The sequence below is a fragment of the Alexandromys fortis genome, unplaced genomic scaffold (assembly GCF_014885135.2).
Source record: "Alexandromys fortis isolate MF-2015 unplaced genomic scaffold, M_Fortis_MF-2015_v1.1 scaffold_9, whole genome shotgun sequence".
Lineage (NCBI taxonomy): Eukaryota > Metazoa > Chordata > Mammalia > Rodentia > Cricetidae > Alexandromys > Alexandromys fortis.
Window position 1 is genome coordinate 6,293,428 of NW_026067892.1, and position 19,336 is coordinate 6,312,763.

The following is a 19,336-nucleotide window of genomic DNA, read 5'->3' on the forward strand; positions in this document are numbered from 1 at the left end:
TTGTCCCTGAGTCGTGACTTGTGTTCCTGCATTAAGCCTCACCCCTAACTGCTCCCTCCCAGCCTCCAGCATTCTTAAAACAAGGTCAGAACCAGGTGGAAACTTGGTAACAGTCCCATGGTAGTCCCCTCTATTGAGTGACTGCCACTTTGCCTAGGAAGTCCCACATGCTGAGCCCGTAGACCCCTTCTTTCATCTCTGGTTGGCAGTTAGGCGGCCAGTACCTAGCTGCCCCTGGGCACTGCCTACAGAATATGAATGCTTGATGTTCATGGCCAGCTCCCTCACCAGCCTGAGGTCCATTTTCCTACTGTCTTATCAGTGTGGAGAAACCTTACCCCATGCTGACCACTCTAGGCATCTCTCCACTACCTGCAGGGCATGCTGTGTCATTTCGTTGTCTGATGCTCCCTGTGCATCCTTCTTGTCCTTGTTTGAACAAAGGTTTCAGGAAAGCAGCCATGCATTTTTGTCTCCTGATGTTTTTTGAGTATCGAGAACATCCTGTGCTCCAATAAATATGTGTTAGATAAGGGAATATTTTTTCTGGTTTTCTTATTAAATACTTCTGAGGCATTTTAATATTATATTGAAGAGGGGCTAGAGAGATGACTTAGTGGTTACAGAGGACCCAGGGCTGTCCCCAGCACTTACATGGTGGCTCACAACTATCCAGATCCAAGGTATTTGATATCTCCCTCTGACCTCCAAGGGCACCAAGCACACACACACAAACACACACACACACACACACACAAACACTCACTCACATGCACCTTAATATTTTTTCAAATATTATACTGAGGAATGTTACATTTTCTCACATTTTGGGTTTATGTAAATAACCGACTCAGGGTTTATAATTCAGTACCCCCCACTCTGTTTCTTTGAGACAGGTTTTTCTGTGTGTAGATCTGGGTGTCCTGTCTTTTACTCTGTAGACCATGCTGGCCTCGAACTCAGAGATCCACCTGCCTCTGCCTCCTGAATGCTGGGACTAAAGGCATGTATCAGCACACCTGCCTTGAAGTGTTTTTTAAATTTCACCCAATTTGTGTGATTGTCAGGGAAGCTACTTCTGGCTCACTAGATTCCTGCATTCTGCAGCAGTTTTTTATTTTCATGAATCAGACTTTTGTTTTGATGTTTCTCTTAACTAATTCTAAAGATAGAAGAAATTGGAAGGCAAAAGAAGAAGAAGAAGAAAATGGTATACACAGAGTTAGGACATGTATTCTTCGCTGGAGACTATGGAATGACTCAATGTTAATTGGCATGTTAACCACACCAGTGCCACCAGACTTCTTCTTAGCCATATACCCCAGTTTCCAAGAGAACTCATGCCATGTTCTTTGTTAAACTGCTGCAATCAAAAATCACACTGATTCTCAAGAAGGCCAAGTCAACCATGGACCTGGGACATTGGCTGTGCTCTGGTTTTGCTGTCTGATGAGATCAAGATGGCTGCTGTGAGAAGACAAGTGCACACAGCACCAGCTTTGCTCACTGTTGTTAACTACAGCAAGGGACTCCATATGATTGAGTGGGGCCAAGCCTTTCCAGTTCCTTATTCCAATAACTGAGGGTCACTTACTTTCCTTGTAAGTGATTATCTTCTCTGTGGCTCTGTGGCTCAGTGCTCGTCCTTGTAGCTACTTTTGACTCTGTGGTGGGAGCTGTACCATACACCTGATCTTGACTGTGGCTTTGGATGTGCAGTGGCTATTCAAGCACAGGCAAGTGGATTTTTGTTCCGGTGACTTGTGACAAGAAATTATAGAGCCTGCCTCCTAGATTAGAGATGGTGTGACCAGATGTTTTTCAAAACAGGTCATCTCTCCCAAGACCAAGCATCCTGGAGGCACAGTAAAAACACAGCAAGGCAGAAGGAGTCCCCAACCCCAGCTCAGGAACCTCTGAGCTGTGACCAGCAGTCTTCGCAGCATAGTTCCCACAGGCTTGTTCTTAGAGGTGTGGGATAGGTCTAGATCACCCTGGGGCTGGTTCCAAACCTATGAGGCCACCTGGCCCTCTGTGGTGCCTCTAAGGCATCTCTACTGTCTTATTCTTGGCAGCCCACTCATGCTGACTGCTTGGCCTGACACACAGCCCTCTTAGACTAACACTGGAGACATGTCAGTGTTGCTTACAAAACTAGCCACTAATCTCTGTGAAAGGGTTTCTTTGTTTCCCATACATGGGACAGCCTTAAAGGTGCTTCCCCTATACCCAGTCTTTCTTAGATGTACTATTGGTACCCAAAGGAGGATTGTCCTCTGTTCCCAAGTCCAGGTCTCCAACAGCCCCAGGGAGTGTAAACACAGTATAAAAGGCATTAAAGCTGAATAATTGCTTATAAGTATTGGACTTGGCTCTGACTGCTCTTGCCTACTAATAACCCCGCTTTATATCTGTGGAGCATCTATCTGCCTCCAGTCATGGATTGATAATGTTTGGGAAAATTGCTTCTGGGATGAGCATGTATAGACTTTTCCTTGCCATTTCTAATTAATATAGTGTGACAAGTATTCATATAGCATTTGTGTTGTAGTAGGTATGAAAAGTAACACTAAACCATGTGGGGGGTTTTGCAGGATCTAATCAGGAAGGGAAGGTGTGACAAGGAGGGCTCTGACATCCTAGCTGGGCTTAGGAGAATCAACTTTCTGGTAACCCCTGTTGGTCTGGTCCCCAACAGTCCAGGGAGTAGGAACAGGGCCGGCATCTGCCTGCCTCTGCTGATTACTACAGCGCCCTCTCAGGAGCTGAGCTCTGTGTCCTCTGGTGTCTGATCTTCCCCTGGAAGCATGCTTCTCTCCTCTGCTGCCCACCTAGAGCCCACAGCCTTTCTTCTCTGCCAGCCTTCCATCATTCCTTTTCTCTGCTTTATAGCCATGACTGAACCAGCCCTGTCTCTTCACATCCTACCCTCCTACCAATCTATTGTAGGATATAAATGTGAATTCTGTATGTCTCTCAGGACAAGTTCTAAAGTATTGCTTAAGCTGGAAGAGCCCTTTCAAATTAGGCCCTGTTTGCCACCCATGACACTAACTCACCATTGTACCACCACAGGGCACTGCAGGTTCAGTCTCACCTTCCCAAGGGCTCATGGTTCTTGCCTTTCTTAGCAGATACTTCCAGACACCCCACACCCATCTTATAGGTGTCTCCTGAGGCATTCCTGCCTGCTGTGGTGAGAGCGTAAATCATGTATAAAGTTAAGACTTCACCATGCATCATGTACATGAGCCGTTGTCATCTGCCAGCATCAGGGCATCTCCAGGAAGGCTGCTGCCTCCCTGGACCTATTGTCTGCTGCACCACCATCCCTGCCCTGGCAGGGTGGAGGTTTGAGATAAGAGTACAGTGAGACCAACATATCTTGCCTAGATTTTAAAAAATTAAATCAATGTATTAATGAAACAGTGTTTCTGTTCTCCGACAAATATGCCTTCAGAATGGAAAGAACATGTGGAAAGATGGGTTTTTATGACTGAAAGTTGGCAAAATATCAGAGACGCCTGAATGAAGTTGTAACTACATGTGTGTGGGCATTCTGTGGTAAGCTCATTCATGTTGGAACGAATAGCAAATCAAGATATGATGTTTTGTTGATAATAGTAACCTTAAGAAGTGTTGGCAGCTAGGCTATAACCTATTTCTATACATTCTAAGATAAAAATAAGTGCAGCAGAGAAATATAGCTGTGTCTTTCTGTCTGGCCCTTTACAGAAGAAGCATGTGGAGTCTTGATCTAAAGGATTAAAAAATTAAAGTGTATAATTGAAAGTATACACAATTTGCACATATTTCTTGCTGGGCAGAGTATTGTCCTAGGCTAGGCTGGCTCTGTGTGTTAGTCCTCTAGGCATGATGAAAAACATAGAGGTTAGTGTCTTCCCCAATCCTTCAGCACTGATCATCAGTGCCCATGCCCTACACTCTTGAAGGAACCAGGTCAGCACTGGTCCCAAACACATGAATGAAGAGAGGAGGGGATACCTGAGAGACCGTGAGTGAAGGTCGTCTTGTCCCAGGGACTCTCTTGGGCCAGCCTCACCATTCACTGGCATGTCTATGACTTTCTCATCTCCCATCTTCACCCTGTCTGCATTGTGGTTTGTAGCAGCCCATTTTTAGTTTTCTTTTTTCTCCTGCTCTTTTATTTTACAAACTACTCCCTTATCGATATTCATTTTTATTTTATTTCATTTATATTATTTTATTTATTTTATTCATAATTTAGGAAGTTTTGTTGAAACAGGACTTTGATGTTTGTTGTAAGAGACTTTTCCCAGAAATGTTTGCAGCCACTACACTTCTTTCTACCCAGTGTTTTGTGCTGGAATTGTAGGGTTAACTGTCACATGTCACTTTCTGGGGGATGTGCAAGGAATCATTGTGCATTTGGGTCCCATTCAGCCCAGTTCTGCCTAGTTCTGAGGCTTAATGAATGAGCCCGAGACAGAGGAGCAGTCAGTCACTCATATCCTGCCGGCAGGGGTGGCTGTCGCCTCCATCTCAGCTTTGTACACTGAAACGACTCTCCGTGTTATTGCTGAGCGACCGAGGAACGCAGAATGAGCTTGGGACTCGCAGGGGCTGGCAGCCACTCATCAGTCCATATGGCATCGCTGGGCTTGGGGACTTTGACCACGGGCACCTTCCTCAGCATCGTGGGGCGTCGGTATAAAAGGAGGCGCAAGAAGCGCTCTGAGAGGAAAGGTAATTACTCGGACATATAGGTGGAGTTTGCATGCCACATGAAAGTGTCTTCTGGGGTGGACTGCCTTATGGCTCAGCCTTGCTGGTGCCAGCTGCTTCTCTGCTTCACTGTTAATTTTAGTGCCTCTTTTCAGCTGATACTTTATGGAATTATTAGGGCATGCCGACAAAGGAAGCTCTGAAAACATGTTTGTAAGTATGAGCAGAGGTTCTTTTAGCTTCTGTCTACAGGATGCTTTTGCAAGGATGTTTGTGAGGCTGCGGAAGTTTGACGCTTTAACATTACAAGACTTTTCTGTGAGAGGATTCATAGCGACTGCCTTTTGCTGCCACTCTTCATTAGTGCCTTTTTGCCCTAAATTTGCTTATTATTCTGAGAGGATAAGACCATAACTGTGGGAATATTTTCCTCCTGCAGAAGCAGAGGATAAATCTCCACAATCAGCACCGGGTTTATTTCAGTACTTAGTTCCACTCAGTGTTTTAAGACTTTGAAATCCATAGTTTTTGTTTTTGTTTTTTAAAAAAAGCAAGATTCAAAAGTTGTCTATTACTATAAAATTTCAAACCATTGGCTTTTGGATGAAAAATATTTCACAAATGCTGCTCACAGTTACTGTCTTCATATAATTGGAAATATTAGAAAATGTCCCAAGGAAAAAATGCTTCTAACCTGGAACAGCTGCCCATGTTATGAGACTCACTGCCCCTGCCTGTTTTCCTAGGCATTGCCTAGAGCTACCACCCCACAGGATTAGGGCATGGCCTGTTACCATGGCAGTCTCTGAAGCCAGCAATGATAATTCCTCAGGAAATAAAATGAGCTATTGTTTTTATAGGATGAAGAAGAAATTAATTTCAGAGCCAGCAGTCTTTATAGCTTGCTCAGTGTAATGAAGACTGACACACTCAATAGAATGGTGAAACTTAGAGAATATCACGGTCCCTACATCCTCGTGGGCACTGTATCTGCGCCCTTGTGGTTGCTACTGTATGTGTAGAACAAAGGGAGGCTCAAAAAAGCCCATTTAATCACCCACTTGCTCTCATCTTGAACGAATCCAGTCGTTGTATTTTCAGCTAAGTTTTAAAAGGTTGGAAGTCATAGTGCCAGTCAGGCTCACAAAAGCAAAACTATGGGAAGCATTGACCCAATAGCCCAGTTTAGAAATGCCAGTTGTTCTGTAGACCCTCAGCACAAACCACCTAGCTGGGAGAACGTTGGGGCATCCAAGCCTTATTCTGACCTCATTCTTTGGCCTCATTGCGGTCCTAGCTCTGGGCACCCTCCTTAAGTCCCCTAGAGCTGTCTGCTGCAGGAAAAGTTCTGCTGTGAGGCTGCCTTCCTTAGGCTAGCATCTTAAAGAGCATAGTATCGCATGATAGCAACTAGACCTGGACAGTATGGGGACTTTGCTCCTGGTCATGCTTCTAAATAAGCTCATTGTCAGTTACTGAGCGGCATGACTGTGTGTGGTGGCAATTGCTCTTGGTGGTTTATAATATGTCTTTGAAACTAATAGAAACGCCTCTAAAACAATGGAGGCTGTTAAGATAGTACATCCAGTTACACCAAAGTTATTTAAGATGGAAAGTGTGAGCTTTTGAAATACTTTAAGGGTCTACAGAGCATGTGTAATGAATTGTGCTTTTTCTAAGACTGGGATCATGCATGCCTTTTAAAATTTAGTTTTGTGTTGAAACTGCAGTATCAAGCCGCATGTTGAACTGTGACAATACAATTTCAGTGATTTTTCCCTCTCTCCTGCCTTTCCTAAGTGGCGGCCTCCCCGCACCCCGCCCAGACAAACATTGGTCAGCTATGTGCAGATTAGAAGGAGCCACCAACACAGCAGAAAGTCCATGGGAAGGAAAGCTGTTTAGTCTTGGTGCTGACCAGGCAAATGCTGCTGGTCAAGGCCTGAGAGGAGCCTTTGGCATGGTCAGATTGTGGGCTACATTAGAGCCTATTCAGGGATAAGTCCCAAGCCACCATGTAGGTAGGTGACTGGTGGGGTGAGCTGAAATTCAGAGGTGTTCCTTCACTGTATTCCCCATCCCCACCCCTGCATTGTATGAGTAAGATCCCATGTCTGTTCCCAGTCCTTCTGCTCTCCCATTGAGTCTTTTGATTGCCCCAAGTGTGAGCGCATCTTTAGTCTGTTCCCAGTTCTGCACATATATGAAGGCTGTTGTCAGATGTTTTGACCTGAGGCCAGCCTCCTCTGCCTTGTTTCCAGGGTTGAGATGCAAATGGGATTGGGCTGTTGGGGCAGTGAGGCTTTAGCTCAGGAGACATACACACACACACTCTGTACTGTTGGAAAATAGCCCTGAGACTCAGAGCAACCTTCCCTGCTCAGTGTCATGGGTGATCCCGAGCTTGTGCCATGGGTTAGTCTCAGCTTTAGTCTGTGCAGAGAGGTCACTTTGAAGATGAAGGCAAGTGCTGGGATGTAGGATGGAGTGGCCCTGGCCCATTTGCACACTTACCCACTTGTCCAACAAGTTCTCATAAGGAACTTCTACATACTGGCATCAGAGATTTGGACATTCACAGCACAAACCTAGAACCAGGATTTCAGTAGTAAGAGTGCTGGTCCTGACTCTCAGGCCTGAGGTTTGCTCTGGAATGGACCATATGAACTAGGGAAGTGGTTTCTGTGACTTGTGCCTGTTATGCTGTTTGTACAGGTAGGAAGGACATTCACTAGGCTCTGGTGACAGTAGAAGACACTTAATCTGTGATGTCAGCTATGAGAGGGCCTCACGTGTAGAAAGTTGCTGCTGATTCCCTCTGAACAGCACCACTTGTGGGTAGGTAGCCCAGATTTTCTAGACTTACTATGGCAGATATGGAGTGTGTCTCATTGCCTTTGTGCTGATGGCTTCGTGGCAGAAGTGAGGACCTTGATGCCAGGGCAAGGGCTCCTCTCAGAGAAGATGCATTCCGTGCAGCATCCTATTTTGGTCTAGCAGCTAAAGTCCTGAATCACACTTGGAAGGTGGATTCACACTTGGACTGTTACAGAAATTGGATCCAAAATAAATCCCAGCAATTCCAATTCCCAGTGTAAATGTTAATATTGAAAATACAGTTTTAGAAACATTTTTAGTGGCTTTGCTCCATTTAGTTGTCCCAATGGGAAGGAAAACTAATTAAATATAAAGCTGAATATTCTAGATTTTATATATCCAATATAAATAGCTAAAAATTTTCTGGATATAGCTTTAACTTATTATGTAGTTTAAAATTACATACTAAGTATTTTATATTCTGTTTCATCATTTGTTTATAGTAAATGTTCTTCCTAGAGAGAATGGTCTGGATTTGACTTTCTTAGTTAATTCATAGATGGAAGCCTGGTTTATTACCCCCATTTTGAGTCATTATGTTCTTAAATATAAGCTCCATGTTACATGTGTGTCTGAAAGATAGCCGAAAACAAGTTGAGCTGTGACTTGAATGAATTTATTTAGGAACTGTTTTAGTTTTCCTGAGATAAACAGCCAGACTGTAGGGATCTTCAGGTCACCTGGCAGGCATTACCAGGCAGTGTCTGCTGACCACAGTTAACCCCGTCCAGGATTCTATCACTGTCAGTTTCCTGACTCCCCAAGAGCAGTCACTGACCAAGGACATGAAGGTAGGCTCTGTGTTGGCCTGGCTTCTTGCTGGAATGTGTTTCGAATTGGCAGGAGTACTCACTGTATGCAGGCCATGCTGGCGCTCAGTCACAGGGCCCACTCAATGTGGCCTTCACTGCCCCCATGAGGAAGGGGCGTCACTGCTCAAGCCTGGTCAGAGGTCCTGCAAGCCTTAGCAAGACTCAGCCCAGCTGTTCTCCAGCATCCCCACCAACAGCCATCCTGTATAACTCAGGCTGTTATTGGTATCTGGTAAAGAGAATTTATGTCCCTCGGCAAAGGAGAGTAAAAGTACCTGGAACATACTGCTTAATCTTGATTGTGTCAAACAGCTGCCTTTTCCGTTGATCCTTTCACCTTATAAACCCTCCAGATAAAGGACCTCCCTTTGCAACCATACACTGCCAAGGATAGACTCAGTGCAAAGGAAGCAGACGTGGCTGAGGTGTCCCCTAAGGCACCTTGGTTCTGTGAGCATAGATGCGATCAGGAATGGGGGCACCCTGGTTAGGTACCCACCTTTGTGTACCCTGGGAAATACTTTGCTGTGTGCCGCAAACATAGAGATCAAAAGCTTTGTGGGGTTTATAGGCTGTTGCCAGGGCAGGTTGCTGCAGATGAGGCCAGCTATGTGTGAGAATCTGGGTCACCCAGAGGAAATGTTGACTCTGGGCTTTTGAGACCATCACTACCTACAGTTCCATCTTGACAACAAGCCTGTGTGGCACTTCCTGGGGAGGGAAGTCATGCATACAGATGACATGCTGAATAAAGAGGACATTGGGGCTCTAGTTCTCACCATGGTTGTCTCGTACTTGCGTCAGCATGGGGCCATTTACCCTGCTGCTACCTGACATTCTTGGTAAACTCAGCTGGCATTAGCCATACAGCCCCAGTTTAGATGTGTGTTTACTCAGTCACAGTGGCTAGTCCGCAACTGGACAAATTGCTGTCTACTTGGCACATTTCAGCAAAAATTTCAAGATAGAAATAGTTGGTAAAAGTACATGTTTCCTCTTTTGGTAAAGAATGGTGTGTGGCCATGTTAATGACTAGCCAATATTAGAAACAGCTAGCACCCAGGAGTTCCTTGGCCCTCCTGGCACCCTATGGGTTACTTTGAAGAAATAACTGTGGCAGTCATATGACAACGTAAAGCATTGGGGGTCATGATTGTGGTGGTGCAGGCTAGAATGTACCTCTCTAACTAGCACAGCTATTGCCAGGAGGTGGATAGAGCTGGGAAGGGCAGAGCTCAGCCCTTCCCCGTGCCATCTTCACTGACCTATGTGTCATATGGGCTGATAGGAATGGATGGGTACTGGAAGAGAGTTAAGGAGATGAGGTTGTTTCACCCATGTGGGCTTCGGCTGTGGAAGGAAGACAGTCTACAAGTGATAGACCCACCATGCCTAGAATGGGAGTAGCACCTGGATGGGTTGATGATTGAAGTCTCTCTGAGCAGGTGTTTGACCTGGGCTTGTTTGGAGGGGAGGCAAAAACCCTGCAGTAATCCTGAGGAGAGCACTGCAGATCTGTGATTGGGAGAAATCACAACTAGTCTTCTAAGGGAAGCCAGTGTTTCTGAAAACCCACTGTAAAAAACTATTAAGTCATTGGCAGGAGGTGCTTAAAGAGCAAAGAAAGGAGGACAGATCCAGAATGTCAGATGATGTAGCTTGTTAGAGACTGGCAGGTGGAAGCATGGTCAGGGGAGCAGGAAGAATGGTGTATTCCCACATCTTGGGGCAGAAAGAGGGTGCTTATTGAGTATTCATCAAAATGGCTCCCATCCTTGCTGGAATGAACCTGGTTTGTATCCAGCTAAAACGTAAGATGCCAGCACATTCCTGGTACTGATTGTGAGTAGGGAATGATACAGCAAAATAGGTCAGGGTTGCTCAGAGGCTTCATGGCAATTGTGAGGCAAGATGAATGCATTAAGTCAAGCTGAGGGCCTCTAGCCTGCGACAAGAGCACAGTTAATGGAGCCCAGGAGGAGATGCTCATGTGGGCCATGGTGGAGCTTGCAGAGTGTGGGCCTGGGAGCCTGTGCTTCTTTCTAGTTTACAAAGAGACCACCCTGGCTACTGTGAGGGCAGAAGCAGGTGCCTGAAAAATCTGAGCTCAACTTGGAGATAACTGGTTGTGTAAGATATGGCATAAGAAGGAAAACCCTGAGTGGACTTACAGATATTCTGCCTTAAGCATGCGCTCCATGTAATGCACTAACATGCATATGTATGTATGTTAGTGTTGGTGCAATTTCTACTTAAGTGAGCACTTTATTCAAGGTCCCGTGGAGATCCCAGGCCTTCCCAGGACACTCCTTTCTCTGTGTTCTCTCTTGGACTTGCCTCTGCCAGGCTTTGTCCACTAGTAGCTGAGCACTGTACATGCAATTGGCATGTGACAGCCCCCCTCCCCATGACTCTCCTGCTGTCTCTGTGTGAGTTTGGATGATACTTTGTTTTTAGTGAAATAGAGAGAACTAGACTCACACCCTGCAGTGTTGCTGCTTCCTATGATTTCTATTATCTTCGTTGTTTGTCTCTATCCTCGCTAGGTGTCAGTAACCTGCACTGGGTCCTCCTGAGCTGATGCCTCTGGTAGTGCCCTCTGCTGCTGCCCTTAGGCTCTTTCTTTCCTGCTCCATGAGCTACTCTTATTAACCCTCTACCTAGCATGATGAATGCTGTGCCTGGCTATCCCAATTGTAATTTCCCCACTTGCATTATACTGTAAAAGACATACTTGCTTAAATGCTGTGTCCAATTCCTTCTTTGCTTACACAACCTGCCTCCTCCCCCTTAATATGTACAGACTCTGCAGGAGTTAAACAAGCACCAGGATACATGGGTGGTTTTCTAGAAAGAAAAATACTTCCTTGAAAACAGTGTCAATTGAATATTTTTGGAAACCTTAGTGGTGTTATTTTGCTAGGTGATATCCAAAGCAAAATACCAGTCATGGTGTGCTTTGTATTTTCTGACACACTTGATTAGCTTAGTGAATTTCAGTTTGTTTCTTTTAGGTGGTATGAGACATTTGTATTTCAGGAACCATTTTAAATAATCAACTCTTGATTAGGTGTTTTGTTTTGTTCAGTGGCTATAAACTTATCCTAGTATTGAGCCTATGTAATGACTCAACACAAATAACAAAACTCTTATTTTAAATATTTGGTTTGTAGATATTTAAAATAAAACTGGGACTGGAGAGATGGCTCAGAGGTTAAGACCACTGGCTGCTCTTCCAGAGGTTCTGAGTTCAGTTACAGCAACTACATGGTGACTCACAACCATTTGTAATAAAAATCTGCTGCCCTCTTCTGGCCTGTAGGGATATGTGCAGACAGAACACTGTATACAGAATTAATAAATAAATCTTTAATATATATATGTGTGTGTGTATATATGTGTGTATATATATATAAAACCAACAATAGTTGGGGCTAGAGAGATGGTTCAGCAGTTAAGAGCATTGTCTGCTCTTCCAAAGATCTTGAGTTCAATTCCCAGCAACCACATGGTGGCTCACAACCATCTGTAATGAGGTCTGGTGTCCTCTTCTGGCCTGCAGACATATACACAGGCAGAATATTGTATACATAATAAATAAAAAAAATTAAAAATCAATAATAGTCATAAAGAACATGTAAAAGTACTCTTAAAATATGTGTTTTCTTACCAGGCAGTGGTGACACAGGCCTTTGATCCCAGCACTCGAGAGGCAGAGGTAGGCAGATTTCTGAGTTCGAGGCCAGCCTGGTCTACAAGAACTAGTTACAGGACAGGCTCCAAAGCTACAGAGAAGCCCTGTCTCAAAAAAAAAAATCTATATTTTTTGAGGGAAAATGGAAATTGATTAAATCCATAATAATTATTAGTGAGCTTATTTATGTTTTCCACTTACCTTTTTTATGTGGCACATGCAGAGGCAAGATCCATGGTGAGTGTCTTCCTCTTCTATTACTCTCTACTGTATTTGTTTGTAAGGTCACTCACTGAACCTGAAACTCACCAATTTGGCTAGGCTAGCTTGGCAGCGAGCTCCATTCTTTCAGCACTGAAGCCAGGACACTGTCTGCTGCACCCAGCTTTTTTCGAGACAGGGTTTCTCTGTAGCTTTTGGAGCCAGTCCTAGAATTATCTCTTGTAGACCAGGCTGGCTTCAGAATCACAGAGATCCACCTGCCTCTGCCTCTCTAGTGCTGTGATTAAAGGTGTGAGCCACCACTGCCCGGCCTTGCACCCAACTTTTTATGTGAGTGCTGGGGAACCAAACTTGGGACCTGACGTTTGTCCAGCAGAGTGTTATCTTTACCAACAGAAGTGTTCCCTAGCCCTACTGTTTGCCAGTTATCTTTATCTGTAAATTTTTTTTTAGTATACTTAGAAATAACATTTTCACTAGCTCAGTAGAAAAGATTCAGGTTCTGGTTCATTTTTGATATAAGCAAGTCATGTAGTCATGCTCTTTCTCTTGTAGTCTAGAATATCTCTATTAAAGGGAGAGAGTAGGAAGGTCTGCAGCCTCACCACCTTGGGGAGATGAGGGCTGCCTGGAAGATTGATGTTAATGTAAGCCTTTGCTCTTTTGTTTTGCAACAGAAGAGTCTAAAAAGATACATAACAAGAATCACTTATTCCCACCTAATTTAAAAATAAAATATTGCCAATTTAATCACAGTATTGTTTGGTAAATGAGAAAGGACAGATGAATGGCCCTTGTGTCAAGAGAAAGTTTATGTGGACGTCCCTGGCTAAAGCAGCATCTTTGCATTCCATCACTCGGTCTCTGAGCTGAGGCCCTTCAGGTGTGGGAGCTCTTGTGTCCAGCCTAGAATGCTCCCCACAGGTTGCTGCTTTAGTTTTGAGTTGCATGGTTATTCTAAACTTCTCTTTTTCTACACTGCTATTAGAATCACTTTGACTAGTGGTGCTAAAGAAGCACAGTCAGAATGGTTAAATTCAGGTCTCTGCTCTTCTGATGTGCAGTCAGAAGTCTTCGCACTTGCTGCCTCACAGCTTTAGCTTACTCTTCCTGCCCTTGGAGGCATCTTGAAGCATGAAGTAGTTATTTTGAATGTTGCTATCAAATAAAGCCCATCCCTGGAATTTTCTTCCTTTAGGATTTTTGATGTGGTTTTAATTCTTGTTCATAGTTCAGGCCACAAGAGCTTCTTTTCAGGCTTTGAGAAACAGTCACTTGAAATGCTGTAAAGCTCTTGGCGTCTCACTCTGCTTTGTTTTATAACCTTTGGTGTGAGGGTTGGCATTTGTAGGTGCTGGCTTCTGCTCTGCAGGGATTTCTAGCTCTTGTTCTTACCACACAGGTCCCCCACCAGCCACCAAGCATAGCACAATTATTTTCTACTGTGAGACATTTCCATGTCCTTTACAGAATTTCAGTGAGAGCAGGACAATCAGGCAGACTGGGCAAGCCAGGTGGTCCTCACCAGGCTGTGCTCTCCTGTGCCTTAGCATCAGCACTGCAGCAGACATTTAAGTAAAGCCAACTCCCACCCACACTGTCTATTGGTTAATTATATAAAAAGTGAAATTAGACTAATTGTGTGCCTTTTGCAGATCTTTGAGTTAAACTCTCCTGTGAGATAATGTAGATCCCTGTGCAGTATGAGAACCAGTGCTTATGAGGATGAAGGCCTTTGTTTCTCTGGGATAAAGGCCCCACAGTGCATTGCTGGGTCGTGTGGCAGCTTCATGTTTAGTTATTGCTCTCCTGGCTCCTTTATATTTCTTTCCATCTTGTGCCTTTTCCATCCCTGCGCCTGCCAGCAGGCACAGGTGTAGTTGCTCTAGTCCTCTTGGCACCTGAGTTGAGGTGTTCGTGTGAGATGTTCTCTTCATTGTGTAGCAGTGTTTAGTTCTCTTAAGCTACATTTTCCTCATGGCCAGGCACGGTGGACATGTTTTTCTTTGCTTGATTCCCACCCGTGTGTCCTTGGTGGCAAATGGTTTCTTTCTGACGACTTTTTCCAGTTTTCTTATTGGGTATTTGTTTTTACTGTTGATCTTCTTGTCTACTCTCCTTGCTGGGTATGTGGTTTTCAGTTGGTTCCTCCTAATGTGTACTTAAGCATGACCTATAAGAGCAGGGTTATTTCTAAAGTCCGGTTTATCAATTTTCCCTTTCCTGGCTTGCACTTACACTGTCAGGTCTGACATATCTGCCAGGCCCTGGATTCCAAGCAATTTCTCTTAAGGTTTTCCTGAAAGCCTCATGGTTCTCTTTTGTATTTAAGTCCCTGACCCATTTTGAGATCATGTTTGTATGCAGTATGGGGCTGTGCCAAGGTTGTGCTAAAGCCTCCGCCTCTCCTGGCTCCCCTCAGTGTTGAAGGCTGTCCTTCGTCCACTGGCCACTCTTGCACCTTTGTCCAGGCTGCTAGGCTCATCTGTGAGGATCTGTTCTGAGCTCTGCTCTGTCCTGTGCTCTGCTGTCTGTCCCTTGCTGACTCTGACCTAGCTATCTGGCTGTGCCTCTACGCAGAGGGCTGAAATTGCAATGCCTTCCTCCTTTTCCTTTTTTCCTAGGGGTGAAGTCTGTGTTAATTTCTTTTCCTGACCACTCCACCTGTCTGTCATCTCTACGTTGGCATCTGTGGACTGTTCTCACTGTTGGTGCCCTACGGATTCTCTGACTTCAATTCTTTTTTTTTTTTCTTTTCTTTTTAAAGTGCACTGGTGTTTGACCTGCCAGATTCCCTGGAATTGGAGTTAGACAGTTGTGAGTTGCTGTGTAGGTGCTGGGAACTGAACCTAGATCCTCTGGAAGAGCAGCCAGTGCTCTTAGCCACTGAGCTATCTCTCCAGCCCCCCCTCCTGATTCTCTGGGTGATAGGCGTTTTGTTTTGTTTGTTTTAATTGCAGTCTGTTCATGTGATGTCATGAGACTCAGGGTCTTCCAGTTCACTTAAGCCTACTCTTCTTCACTCTGTAAGTGGAAGGGGAACAGTGCCTTGCTGCAAGTGGTAGGGTGGAGGGGGCAAGTCCAGAACTCTGCTGGGACTCACTGCTGCTTCCCACCTAAGAAAGTCTCTTAGTAACAATAGGGTTACTATTGTGATAAAACACCACGACCTAAAGCAACATGGGAGGAAAGGATTTACTTCACTCCCAGTTCCATGTAACAGTTCATTGTCAAAAGCAGAGAGGGCAGGACCTGAAACAGGGCAGGAACTTGGAGGCAGGAGCTGATGCACATGCCATGGAGGGGTTCCAGTGGTAGCAATAGGTGGCCTTTTCCTGCCAGGTGGCTAACAGAGTTGTCTCAGCCTAGTGGGAGTGACCCTTGTGACTCCCCTCTTGGGTTTGTCTCATTCTACCCCTGCCTAGAACTTCAGGCTTCTATTTAGAGCCCTTCAGGAATGGAGTCAGGCTGGGCTCCTTTGTGAACTTTGCTATAGTAGATAGTGTTGTTGGTGAGTTTTCCCTCTCACCAGGAACAGTTGCTTTTGTCAGGGTTTGTTTTCTTGTTTGATTGGTTGGCTTTGTTCGCTTTGTTTTGATCTGTGTCCTTTGGTTTTGGCAATTTCCAATTTCTTCCTCTCCAAGTCAGGTTAAGGAAATTTTAGAGCTTCTGGGTACCACCTTGGCTTCTAGGACACAGCATGACTACCCTGATCTGGTTGTCTTATTTCTTTTATTCTAAAATCTGCGGTTTTCAGCTATATATCACAGAACAAGAAGAAAAGATAAAATACATTTTCTCCATTTTCTACACACTGAATTTTGAGCATATTTCAATTATCCTTTCTTGTCCCCTCCCAGTCTCACTGATGCCCATCCTCTTCCTAACTAGCTCTGTTTCTACTACTTTTTTTTTTTTTTTTTTTTTTTTTTTTTTTTTTTTTTTGGTGTGTGTGACTCAAAGAGTTTCATTTGGATTGTTTCCAGGACCATAGATGAGTTTGTTTACAGGACATGAATCCCTTACCAGTGGCTATACCACTAAGGAAAATGTCTCTCTCTCCACCACTAGTTATTAACTGCCTGTAAGTCCTTCTGGGGGGGGGGTGCTCATGAGCCCCTCCCTGTCCTGTCTTGTGCAGGTAATCACAACTGCTGTGAGTTCAAGAGTATAACAACCACATCATGGCCGACGCCAGCTTTCCACTCCATTCCATACCTGACTCCAACTCTTACCCCCTTTCAGTGATGTTCCCTGAGCCTTGTGTGCATGCACATGCACACTTGTGCATGAGCACGTATATGTGCATATATTCGTGTGTGTGTGTGTGTGTGTGTGTGGAGGGAGGGAGGGAGGGAGGGAGGGAGTGATGTAGGTGTCCCACCCATGATGAAGCAGTCCACAGTTATTTATTCTTGGTACAGAATACTTTGAACAGTCATTGATCTGTTACTCATCTTTGCAGAAAGAAGCCTCTGTGCCCTCTGCCTGTCTTATGCCTCCTCTGAGCGAACAAGAACTTTCTGTTAAGTTTCCTTTTTACCACATAGTCTGGGTTTCTCAGAGGAGTCTGTTCTCTGTCCTGTTTAACTTACCTCCACTTATTTTCTGTCTCTGCAGTATTACGGTCTAACCTCTGGCCAAAACTTGTCTGAATGAACAACTACATCCCTGTTTCCTGAGCTTACCCCTTCCTTCCTAAAGGTGCCTGCCCTGCTGCAGTGTTCCCACACTTGATACATCACCAAACCCCCACTTTCTCCTCACACTTTCCACTGTGATTTGGGCTGGTGAGATGGCTCAGTAGGTAAAATGCTTGCTGTACAAGCCTGATGACCTCAGTTCATTTCTGGAATCCACATAAAGGTGTAAGGAGAGAACCAACTTTACAAAGTTACTCTCTGAATTCCACACACACACTCAAAAATAAAATTTTTCATAGTGAGGACACTGAGTCATACAATGCAGAATCATATAAAATATACACCATTGCAGAGTGGTCCTGCATGCCCATACCCTGCATGCCCGTCCCCTACATGCTTGCCCCCTTCATGTGCATCCCCTGCAGAGTCACCAGCCCAGTACTATTTCTCTCTCTCTTTCCAAACTGCACCAAACTATTTTGAAATAAGTCCTAGACATCATCATTTCATCTGTAAATGCTTCAGTACGTGCCTCGCCTCTAACAGATAACTACTGTTTCCACACCCATAACTATTAGCAAAAGTTCCTTAACATAACCAGCTGTCTGTACAGTGCTAATGTTTGGATTCCTCAATTGCAAAATCTATCTGATTGATTTTCATTTCCTATGGTACCCAGCATTGCTTTAAACATAATAGATACTCGAACTATATCTTAAAACAATGAATTAATATAAAGTGATAATGCTTTTATAGCACCCTAAAAAGCTTTCTTTTTAAGATTTATTTTATTTTTATTTTATATGTGTGGGTGTTTTGCCTGCATGTATGTATGTCCGCGCACCATGTGCGTGTAGTGCCTGTGGAGACCACCGAGTACTGGTATCATATCTCCTGGGACTGGAGTTTCAGTCAGTTGTGAGCTTCCATGTGGGTGCAGGGAATCAAACCTGGGCCCTCTGAAGATCATCCAGTGCTTGTAACCCTTGAGCCATCTTGAACCCCTTGAAAACCTTGACTGAAGGATTCTGTGTAGAAACTCCATCATGCAGTGCTATGTGAGGTATACGTACTACCTAGCATATTTAATTACCATTTCCCTAAAAGCAAGGAATTTACTTTATTGATATTAATAAAACAAACTCTGTTTACAAAGAAATATTGGTTTCAAAAATTGCAAATCCTTTTTCTCTTAATTGTAATTTATCAGAAATATTTGGGAAGATGAAAACCTTGAATTGGTCAGTGATTTGGCAGCTGTAATTTTTCTTTAGATCCTTTCTTGGTTTCTCCTGCTAATGAAATAATTGTGTGTGGCAAAGGAATTGTGTTTGACTAAATTGCATTAGATTTAAGTTACTATATACATTTTGCTCTCCTGTGACATGCTGTTGGGGTGAATGGAAGTGTGGGTAAACTACTTGAGGTGTCTTGTATGTGACATCACTATCACCATTCATAGACCTACTAGGGCAGAGGTGACGAATATCTGGAGCTTGTTGTGAGTCTGCGATCAGCTATGACATAGCTGTTGACAGCAGGCCCTTATGGGGGAGACTTACCCCTTGCCCCTGGTCTAGAATCCTTAGTGGCCTATTACTCCCTGGAGTAGAGCATAAGGTTCCTCTGTGGCAACCCCTTTCTTACCTCCACTGTCCTTCCATATATGGCAGCTAAGTCAGGTGTCCTGGAGCATGAAGAGAGGAGATGAAAGAGACTGAGAATGTATTTCTTCCTGAAGGAAAAGCCCAGTACTTCTTATGATCTATGTTTTGTTTTTAATTGCAGGGATGTGGTGATCAGTACACACAGAGGCCATACCTCATTTTGCCAGGATCACATACTAAACATTTTTTCTTTCTGTCTTTCAGACAGAAGTGGTCTCCGCCAGTCAAGAAACCCTCAAAAGCATTTTACCATGGATATAGAAGATGAAGAGAATATGAGTAAGATCTAGGCCTATTAAATAGTACCCAAGTAGTTCATGTCCCATTAAAATATTAGTGCATTTGTCAGTTTAATCAATAAGACTAGTTTGGTGGTTCCCAAGATGTGGGCTGTTGGCAGTGGTGGGTTTTTATATCACAGGCATCAATATTTACTGTGGACATTTTTCTTACAGCCACCTATATAGTGTTTTCATTCCTCATTATCACCATGGGACCATCATTTTTATTCCCGAAATATGCCTCTAGGTGCCTGTCTCATAATTCTGTGTGGCTTCATGTGAAGTTGTGGTTTTTAAAATAAAGCTCTGAACTTTCACCAGTATAAACTCAAGGAAACCTTTTTGATTGACTCAGATTCCTGGTCACTGGATAACAGTTCAAAAAGCTCCCTTCAGACACAGTCTCTGCTCCTGCATTGGAGGGAAGGGTGTC

General features: G+C 44.2%; 1 protein-coding gene across 7 annotated transcripts in view; it reads left to right on the plus strand.

Moving 5' to 3' along the window:
- The window catches only part of Adarb1 (adenosine deaminase RNA specific B1), a 128,274-nt gene that overhangs the window by 70,644 nt on the left and 38,294 nt on the right, over positions 1 to 19,336 (plus strand). For all 7 annotated transcript variants that reach the window (XM_050140950.1, XM_050140956.1, XM_050140964.1 and 4 more), the window contains one exon: positions 18,827 to 18,901. In XM_050140950.1, coding sequence (XP_049996907.1) covers positions 18,874 to 18,901 — 28 coding nt within the window. In that variant the 5' untranslated portion in view covers positions 18,827 to 18,873. Of the gene's footprint in view, positions 1 to 18,826; positions 18,902 to 19,336 lie in introns of those variants that run through there.